The sequence below is a fragment of the Lactuca virosa genome, chromosome 6, assembly GCF_052849685.1.
Source record: "Lactuca virosa cultivar CGN04683 chromosome 6, Lactuca_virosa_CGN04683_v6, whole genome shotgun sequence".
NCBI lineage: Eukaryota > Viridiplantae > Streptophyta > Magnoliopsida > Asterales > Asteraceae > Lactuca > Lactuca virosa.
Window position 1 is genome coordinate 33306329 of NC_136431.1, and position 11305 is coordinate 33317633.

Genomic DNA, 11305 nt, shown 5'->3' on the forward strand with positions numbered 1-11305 from the left:
AAAACTCCCTCGTGCAGTTTCCTGCAAGTACTGTACTGAATCCGGCCCTGCTGGCCTCTCAAAAGTTGACCCGAACTCTTGGGTCTCTTTTCGGGATCCTCCAATATATGCACCTGATCTTGTCCCCTCTTCCCAATGTGCTCCAAATCAATCCCTCGCTCTTGGCTCTATAAATCATATCATTCAGGGTCTCGCACCCTGACACACTCACCAACTCAATCGTCAACGGCTGAACTGCAATAGCTGGAGCAACCTCTGCCCTACCCGAGCTACAACTACTCCCAAGACATAGTCTCCGATCCGAAAACACAATAGATTGCACAATCGATCCGTGCCGCCTGATACAAGAGATCCAAGGAGAACTCAAAAACCATGGCAGTCCTTCCACTAACTGGCTCACCACCGGAGCTGGGACCAAACCTTGGTCCTTCCTCATGTGTGCTCATCCTCATCTGGAAAAGCAGCTATTCCCACTATCAGAGCATAAACAAGAATTCTCCTTCCCATAAGCTTCTTAGATTTTCCAAGACTCTCACCGATTCGAGTATGGATCATGTGCTTTCAGTAGTACGGGCCCAATACTACCTTCCACACCTATCCATACTTTCCTCGGCAATCCTCCCGAATCCTCTAAGTCACCTACTCCACTGATGCACCAAATATGCGCTAATCAGCAACATAATACCCATCGAAGCAACTCCTAGGCTTTCCCTAGGTTCCCAACCTCACCGAACCGCCCCATTAACTCACTGGAGCATATCTTAGGCTTTCCTAGGTTCCCAACCTCGCCCTGCCATCAGCTGCTGAAGAACTCCTCATGATGCCAACCATCCACCTCCTGAATATCGTCATATTCACTTAGTAGCTGACTCCCATAATTCAAGAGTTCCACAAAGCACAAAGCAAGCAACATTCGTGCAGTAGTACTTCGATCCAAAGAACTATCATAAAACATTCAGCCCACATACCACAACTAGTGCTATCCACATCCATCCATCCTCACTGTCGGCTGCCTTATGCATGCAAATTATACACATAACAGGATCAAATAGACTGTCGAATAATAGACTCTACCCTAGGACCGCAACCAAGCAAGGAACATGAAATAAGGCCAAATCAATCATTCTAAGGCTATAAGCTCCTAACCGTATACAATTTTAAAAGCATACACATAGCAAGATCCATACGATTATCATAGCTCAAATATCAGTATAACATGACTAACATATTGGGGAACTACTTACTTGGCTCGGCCGATCACGCGCATTGCACTATCCTCTTTTCCATTTCAAGAAGTTTTTAACTTTTATTTTTGAAAACAATTTTACCACTTCCTTAGTTTGAGTCCTGACACACCCGAGAGTGTGCCTGAATCCCTCAAACCAAGGCTCTGATACTAATTTGTAACGACCCAAAAATCAAGGGTAAAAATTTCGTTTTTATAATAGTAAAATGTGACATCACCAATTTCACGGCCAGAAAAGACCGATTTAATTTATGCTTTTAAAATGAAATCAGAGTAATCCTTTGATTAAAAGAGTTGCGGAATTTGTTCCCAAAACAAAATATGATAAAAGTTTATCAAAGCATTTCTTAAAGAAATGATTTTTCATTATATTATAAAACTTCGGGATGTCATGTTCCGATATAGACCAAAAGCATAAACAGTACCATAAAGGCCTTACAACATTTATTTATATCTACTGGTCTATATTCCAAAATCCCTCGTCATCGTCCAACTATGCTCTTGTTCCACTACCTGTAATACAGAAAAACTGAGTGGGTCAGGCTTGGGAGCCTGGTGAGCATATAGGGTTTTCAACCCACAATAAGTAAATATATTATGTTTAAACATCAAACAACTAACCAAATTTTCCCATCCCCATTATCTTCTTTATTCTTAAAGATCTTTATAATCATCTGTCCTCCATTCATTCATTCCTAAGGATTCTCCTAAGGTGATTACCCGTTCCTGTATTCCTCACTTTACGTCCCTAAAGTATCTATTTATAAGGGACCTAGTCTAAGGATTTTTCAATGGGGCGACAACAATGCTTCGGGGTTTCCTTAGCAATTTATGACAAATAGAACAACCATCAGAGTGACAACATTGCTTTCCCCAACAATTTATGTCAAATAGACAACCAAAGGGGGTGACAACATTGCTTTCCTCTGCAATTTATGTCAAATAGGCACGAAGTACATCGTCGCCAGGGCTTATACAACGGGCACTAGTTCCATAGCTACCAATATTCATCTATACAATACTAAATCCATACTCTCAATGTACATCTATAAGGCACTAAATCCATAGCTGCCAACGTACATCTATAAGGCACTAAATCTATAGCTGCCAATATAATCCTTTAGGCGCAGGTGCCAAGATATTTAGATTACAACTAGTGAACACTTAAATCAAAATACTTAGTAAACACTCCGTTTGAAAATACTTAATGAACACCTAGTCCAAACAATGTGATAATAATGTATATCTAAATCCTACAAGACCACTATTATTAATTAACATATATATATATATATATATATATATATATATATATATATATATATATCATATTTCTAAAACAATCTATCCCATCCCGTCGATCCCCACATACCGACCCTATACAATGATCTTACGAGATCTAGCCTAAGGAATCGATATGAACAACAAACTGACGAAGCTGCTTCGGAAATTCCATGGCAACAAACGAGGATCAATAAAGACATCAAATGAGGGGAATGGAATAAGTTTCACCATGAACCTCCGTTCGTAAAAAAGACCACAAGACAATTAAGTCAGGGGTGGTTATCTAGATAACTGTGCCTAGCAGTGGTCTGAATATCGTGAGGTATTTTACCCCCAGGCTCACCCTATCCGGCAATACAACATCAGACATACCTGGTAGTGGTCTATTACAGACACACTTTATTAGGCAGTCTACGAAGTTCCCTCAATTACTTCGTGAAAGAAAACGCTGACACATGAAGCTCGTCCGATTACTTCATAAAAGAAACGAAGACTCCAAAGCTCTCCAAAATAAAAAGTATAAGGAAATACTAATAAAGTACTCCCGTACGCTCCCGTAACCTGACACACAATAGTGTAAAAAAAAGACTTTGTACATGATAGTACTTTTGGCACATTAGAGTACTCTAGTATGCGTAGGACTCGTACCCGAGAACATAATAATACCCCGGCACAAGCAACACCTAAGACACAGAGCTTTGAAAAGGACTTCGTACATAAAATGTACTTCTGTACGTAGGACGTACTCCACCGATTATCAATCTCACCACACACGTACTCTTAATAAGAGGCTACCCAATGTCCAAACTTAATTGAACTAAACATCCATTTTTAAGTCTTAACCCATCACTAGGCAAACCTACAATTCTTATAATCAATTTTCGATACTATCTCCGTTTAGGCAACACTAACTAGTGTATACTTAACACAAAGTTTTAAGTAATAATATCATATATACACATCTTAACACATATTGGACCATAACTGGTTCGCACCTTGTATATCATCAAATATATATCTAACACATATTTCAAGCAATAACAAATATTTCACACACATATATATTTAATACTTTAATCAATACTTGTATTAAAATCATGTTCATGAAAGGGACTACGCACTTGATACCTTATCGGATGAACACATAGTTCAAAAATATCTGATGAACACCTAGTTCAAAATAACCTAATGAACACATAGTTCAAAAATACATAGTCCGTACTCTCGGATCTAAAATTTACCTCTTTACCTAATCCATATTTTCGGATCGGGTATGTTTGATCCATCTTAATAAACAAACAATATATATACACATAACATGTATTTTATAAAATACTTCATATCTATGTGTAAGATGAAAGTGACTATACACTCACTTGATTAGACGATGCTCGGACAGCACTACGGCACTTCAAGTACTATTCTTTTGATGTAACCGGGATATCTTCACACACCGGGCTTCTCGCAGGCAGAGCTTCGGCTTGAAACTCTTTTCTTCTTGGGATATTCGAAGCGTCGAGACTCGCTTCGGGTATCGGGGATGATACTGGGAGTTCGGGGGGTTAAACGGTGGCTAGAGAGGGTATAGACAGTGAGAGAATGAGTGAAGTAGCAACCAAATCTGGCTGCCCTCGACTTCTATTTATAGGGCTGTATTTTCGATATTCACGTCGTGAACAACAAGTTCACGTCGTGACTTCAGTCGTCATCAAGTGCGTCATCGCAACTTGGGTCTGTCAAGCTCCAGGAGACGTCATCTCTGAGTTCACGTCGTGAACCCTATGTTCACGTCGTGAGCTCTGACACAGTGTCGGGGTTCGTGCCCCGAACTTCAGAAATTCATATCTTTCGCATACGAGCTCCGTTTCTGACGTTCTTTATATCCACACGTAGGTGAGATTATGCTCTACAACTCTCGTTTAGACTCCGTCGACTAATTTTGACTTTATTTTTATTATATTATTTTTAGTAGGCCGGGACAGGAAAACTCCGTTAGAAATTCATAACTTCTTCATCTGACGTCCGTTTTCGTCTGTCTTTTTACCGTTGGACTACTATCGACGAGATCTTCGATTCTCGTTTAGATTGTTTCGGCTAAAGATCACTCGATCTCAATTTCGAGATTTGGGCTGCATACCGCTAAGCTGAAACTTAGAAAAATCATAACTTCCTCATACGAAGTCAGATTTGGACGTTCTTTTTATGCACACTCTCGGTTTAACATATTCTACGACTTTCATTTAGATCGCTAAGGCCAAATATCGCTCTATCGTAAATTCAATATTTACGTTGCACAGTGTCGTGCCGGTTCAGTCGTGAAACTTCGACAGGCCATAACTTCTTCGTTATAACTCGGATTTCGGCATTCTTTATATATCCGGAATCCTTGTCACGACCACTACAAATTAGTTAAGATTATTCATTCTAAATAATCTTCTATCAAAAAGTCATTTTTGACGCTTATCGTCTCTAAATTGACTAGCCCTGATCTGCGAGCGTTACATAAAAACACAGTTATCTTTTAAATCCAAGCATTCCAAAACATTTCTAATTAAAACATTTATCAAAGTTCATCCCAAAATCATTCATTGCGGAAAACATGGGTGTGTGCGATGCGATCAAGCCAGGCCCTTTCTTTCAAAACCGATGATACCTGAAACAATAAACAAAACTGTAAGCACGAAGCTTAGTGAGTTCCTCAGAGCATACCCCACACAATCCACATAACCACATAATCCATATTAGCTATAAAAGGTACATAACCCATATCAATCACATAAGCCATATCAATCACGTGAGCCATATAAATCACATAAGGCATAACAATCACATAAGCCATATCAATCACATAAGCCATACATATAAACATATAAGGATGTCGTTGGCTCCTCCCAGGGTCTTACTCCAGGATGCCATGGGCTCCCCACATGGTCTTACAACTAAGTGCCATGGGCTCCCCCCACGGTCTTTCATAGGAAAGCCATGGGCTCCCCACATGGTCTTACATCCAAGTGTCATGGGCTCCCCCCATGGTCTTTAATAGGAAAGCAATGCACTTCCCACATGGTCTTACATCCAAGTGCCATGGGCTCCCCCATGGTCTTTCATGCAAATATCACATAAACAACTAGCATAGCACATAGCATATAACCAACTAGTATACCACATATCACTACATCAACTAATGTACCACATATCACAAAATGGGCCGGCCTTGGTGCCTTAGACCCATTGGTATGGTGAGGAGAGTCACCTCACACTGCTGAAGTCCCGCAGATACAACTCTAACTGATGGTTGACAGATTCCCCAACTGTCAATCATCAAACTACACCCAATTAATAATTGGGTTCCATTACATAACCATAAGTCCATGCTTGGGGTAAAAAGACTATTTTACCCTTAACTTAATTTGGTCCAAAACCAAGGTCCAAACACACACTCGAAAGGCCCAAAAACCAATCAATGAACCAAGGCCCAACATATGGCCCAATTTTCCAAATTGGACCCAAACCTCTACATAGACTTACCTTCAGGCCCAACCATTTATTCTAGTCCAAACAATTGACATTCCGATGGTCCAATATCTTATAATCATCAAGGCCCAATTATGGCCCAATTTTCCAAATTGGGCCCAAGCCTTTCCAATGGTCCTTATCCTAAAGCCCAATAATTTCCTTAGTCCACAAACTTGTTCCCATTTGGCCCACGAACGCCCCCAGCAACCCAGTCCAAGAAATGGCCCAACAAGAACCCAAACCCAATTTGGGTCTTTCACATAAAATGACGATTAGGGTTAAGTGTTCTTACTTAACCCATTAAGGACTTAATCCATTAAGCCCATCACTCCACTAGTCCAAACATACAATGTGGTCGGGTGTAACTCAAAATTCCAAATCCAATGGTCCAAACGAGGGTCCGGACAAATCCAAAACTCGCATTCCCAAAATTAGGGTTTTCTAAACCCTAACTAGGGTTTCCAACCCAATTGTGTGCCAATTAGTCAAATGGTTAGCTTTTTAGGTTAATTAATTATTAATTAAGTTGGGCACCACCCACTACCACCTCGGGTAGTGGTGGTCAATGGCGGCTCACGGCGGCGGCCACCACCTCACGGTAGTGGTGACGGATTTCCTTAATTATTCCGGTCAAAATACCATTTTACAATGCAATATCCAAATGAACTCACACACACAAATAACACATACACACACCCAACCACCCGTGTGGCGGCAAACGGTGGTTGGAGGTGGCAGCCACACCTCACGGTGGTGGTGGTAGCTTTTCTCGTGAAATTCGGCCAAGCAACACCCAAACACCACTTCAACTGAAATAGACACACACATATCACCATTTTACACACACATATAGCCACCTCTCACGGTGGCTGGTGGCGGTAGAAGGCGACAGCCACCATGGCTGGCGGCCATGGTGGTTATTTTCTCAGTTTCCGGCCTACAAACGACCACACACACATGCTTTCTATTTGCAAAATAAACCCAACCACCCACCTAGTGGCGTACGGCAGCGGCGACTCGGAGTGGCGGGCAGTAGCAGCAGCTATCGGTGGCAGCAACACTTCACATCCATACGGAGCGACGACGACAATGACGCATCAACTGAAAGGGGTGGAGAAGATGAAGGTTCTCGGTCTCCAACCGGGATAACGGCAGCGACGTCCGCGGCCACCCTTCTTGACGGAAACCACGAACGGAGATGACCTGCAAAAGAAACAGTCACGATGGGCGACAACGACAGTGGGCGGATGTGAGTTAACGGCTGCGGGACGGAGCGAAAGTAGGTGGAGAAGGCTGCTGCAGCGGGGAATGGAGGTTGCGCCTCCACCGGAACACGACAGCGGTGATAGCGACATTCAAGTGGCAGTGGTTCTACGACGGTCTTTGCTATCACCGACAATAGGGACGTGCGAGGCTAGCTTCGTCGGCAGCAATGGTCCGCTGGTGACCTTGGTTGATCGGAACAGCAAGGGAGGTCGGGTGGTGGCGGCTGGACAATGGAGAAAGAAAGGTGGCGGCTGAAGTTAGGGTTACATGGTGACGCGTTTATAAGTCCCGTCCCATTCAAACATTGTTCCATAATGACACTTCTAGTCCCTCCTTCTCCTTTTTCTTTCAAATTAAATCCAAATGGTACCAAATGGCCCCTCCTCTACAAAACCTTTTCAACTTAGGTCCAGAAATTACTCTTTAGCCCCTGCTTCCATAAATCATTTCATATTAAGTCCAAATGATACCAAACAGCCCCTGACTTTTGAAAATCTTTACAAATTAAATCCCAAAATTACACTTTAACCCCCCGAAGATTCAAATCTTGTCATTTGGCTCCCCGAAACCAACACCCCGCTAATTATTATTTGATTTTAGCTACAGTAATATAAAATAATAATAAAAATTACATATCAGGGTTCCGGGTTTATTATTTAATTACTCTATTTTAAACGGAATGTTACACATCATCAACAGTCCAAGGCCTTACTTCTCAGCATAAAATAAATCAAACGATAGGCAACTGAATTCAATTTTAGGCGTCGACTGTAGATGTAGACAGTAGAGTGTCGATTGGCAGATAATCGATTTGGTTCTTTGGTTTGATCGGTGGAGGGCGAAGAACGATTAGAAGAATGACAAGTCTATAAAAAATTGATAATTACTTGGATGATATCTAGAAGCCCTTCAATTTCTTGAAGAACGAAGAGTTTTGTGGCGGTATGGTGGCCGTAGGGTTTTGTGGCGGAGACAAAGGATGATAGCGGCTTACATGGTCGTCGTTATGGTGAACATTTTAAATATAGAACTAAATTGCCGAAATTAAAGGATTAATGATTTAATTATTGAATTAAAAAAGTTAAGTAATATTATAATTTTACCCTTATCTATGTTTTTGAAATAACTGGTCCACATTAATCCTACGTCCACACAATAATTGAGTATCCACATATGAACCTACCTCTCTCTCTCTCTCTCTCTATATATATATATATATATATATATATATATATATATATATATATATATATATATATATATATATATATATATATATATATATATATAGTCAAGATCAAATAAGAAGGAAATTTTTGGTAGGAAGGTAAGAAGTTTTTTTTTTACATATTTTTTTCGCGAACAAACAAAATGAATCATTAGATGATTCAATTGTAAGATGATTCACAAGAAAAAATTCCTAAAAAAACATCTTGATGATTCATTTATACAATGATTTTGTTGTTATTCACTAAAATTGTCATAAAAGTGAATCTTTTCTTAATTTACTTAAAAATGAATCATAAACATGTTTTGTTGAGAATTTTTTCTTGTGAATCATCTTACAAATGAATCATCTAGTGATTCATTTATTTTGTTCGTCAAAAAAATATGTAGAAAAAAAACTTCTTACCTTCCTACCAAAAAAAATTTCTTACCGGATCTATATATATATATATATATATATATATATATATATATATATATATATATATATATATATATAAGAAAATACGAAAATAAATGCATATTATATTGATGTTCAATGTTCTAACCAATTATGTGTACTACTCTACCCTCGAAGATTAATGACCATCCTCTTTTCTCTCACTTACAACTATAAAGTTAGGTTTCTATGCAACCAATATCTTTGTAATGCCATACTTTTTTCTCTATCTATCTCTACTTTACTTAATACTGGGCATGCGATTGTGTTTTCCATTGGCATCGTTTGAAATGGGAAGAGCACCTTGTTGCGAAAAGGTTGGGCTCAAGAGGGGGAGATGGACAGCCGAAGAAGATGACACCTTAATTAAATACATTAAAGCTAATGGAGAAGGTAATTGGAAATCTTTACCAAAAAATGCAGGTACCATTTACACGACAGATTATAGTTATCAAATAAATTCTATTACATAAACAGTTCGAATCTTTAGACGACTAGCTAATGTTGTTGGCTTATTGATTTGCCGGAAGGGTTGTTGAGGTGCGGAAAAAGTTGTAGGCTGAGATGGATAAATTACTTGAGAGGAGACTTGAAAAGAGGTAATATGACTCTAGAAGAGGATGAGCTGATTGTCAAGTTACATAAATCTTTTGGGAACAGGTGTGTTGAATTCTTCGTCCTGTAGCATGCATGTGTTTTATAAAAAAAGTTCTTTCATGTTATTATATAATGTCATAATTCAGATGTAAACATATTTGTCTTACAACAAGATTCTTTCCAAAAGTTTCGAACTCATAACTATTATCTCAGGATTGCAAGTTTTAGTTACGGTGATGTAAAAGCTATTTCGATGTAAGTATGTGCATTTACATTGATTAATTCTTGAATTTGTTCGTAGGTGGTCTATGATAGCTAGTCATTTACCAGGGCGAACAGATAACGAGATCAAGAACTATTGGAATTCTCGTCTAAGTCGTCAAATCTACCGCTTCTTCACTGGGAAAACTGGCGAGACACAATCATCAACCGATGTAGACATATTGGTCAATCAAAAGACACAAAGAATTGGTCGTGTAAGCCGTAATGTCGCTAAAAAGTATAACAATGATAAGGATTTCAAAAATTATAAGTCACCCGCTCTTCCTGCAACCAAATTATCATCCCCACCAATACCCGTGAACAATCAAGTCGATCCAAACATAGGGGATTGTTCAACTTTTGTCCCGAAAAATGTAGAAGAAAGTCAAGTTTATGACATTAATATTGGTGTTAGCGATGAGTTTGGATTTAGCGGGTTAAGGTCACTAGATGATGAGTCTATTGACATCGGATATTTTTTAGAAAGTGAGGGTATGGATTCAAGTGGTGTTTTGAGCATCCGTGATGAGGATCAGATAGAACAAATGTTGGAAGAAACTTATGCTGGAAACCTCAAGTACAGTGAAAGGAACGTTGATGAGACAGAATATGACTTGTCGTTCAGTTCTTCGAAAACAATAGGTTCTGGTTTTAATGACATTGAGTGGGATATGGAGTTCGGTTTTACTGGGTTTGATCCTTGTGACGAAGGAGATGACGTGTTGGTTTGGCTATGGGAAGATGGCAATCCTTAAACACAACAAAGGCTTTCTCTGTAGCAATTTTAAAAGGAATGGAAGAATGAACATCTTGATCAAGATCGATAGGTGGTTGACGAAGAACAGTACCGTTGATGTAGCCAAACAAAGGGATCTATCTTTTAATACGTTTAACATTTCATGATGTTTACACTATTATTTATTTATTATTATTATTTTTGTTTTTATGTCATATCATTATCTGCATTGTTGGGTTTTAGTTAGGAGTGTTGAAAAACACAATTGAATAAACCAATGGAACCAAATAAGGTTTTGGTTTATTTGGTTTACTTAATCGGTTTTTGGTTTGTTACTCGGTTTAACCGATAAAACTAAACTTTATTTGGTATGATAAGGTTTAATAGAAATAACATAATGATGTTTGATAATTTTGTTTTATTTTAGTTTTAGCATCCAAATATATAATATATTTGAAATGTGTAAAATTAAAATTCTTTGAATTGTACATTGACACATGATCCACTTGTAGGCCTTGGAATGAATTTATTGTGGCGATAATATTTTCGTTAGGTAATTGTGAAGTAACTAGCTAGTTGTCGACATTCACATTTGAGTCCAATGTCATTAAGGTGTCACATGAGTTTATTCATTTGTGTAGTTTGTCTTGAAGATTTGCAGAACTATGGAGGAAAACGGTATTGTCATGAACGATAAATGCAACGTTCTTATGATCCAATCTCTTAGGCAAAT

General features: G+C 38.9%; 1 protein-coding gene across 2 annotated transcripts; it reads left to right on the plus strand.

The window, feature by feature from the left end:
• The first annotated feature begins 9091 nt into the window (after nt 1-9091).
• LOC145120630 (transcription factor MYB12-like) lies at nt 9092-10787 on the plus strand. 2 transcript variants are annotated; one of them, XM_079056432.1, is made up of 3 exons: nt 9092-9401; nt 9509-9638; nt 9877-10787. In XM_079056432.1, exons 1-3 carry the CDS (start codon nt 9188-9190, stop codon nt 10589-10591), a joined length of 1059 nt encoding a protein of 352 aa, XP_078912558.1. In that variant the 5' UTR covers nt 9092-9187; the 3' UTR covers nt 10592-10787. The 2 variants fall into 2 exon arrangements, with proteins under 2 accessions (XP_078912558.1, XP_078912559.1); XM_079056433.1 differs by having other exon boundaries at nt 9092-9371.
• The last annotated feature ends 518 nt before the right edge of the window (nt 10788-11305 follow it).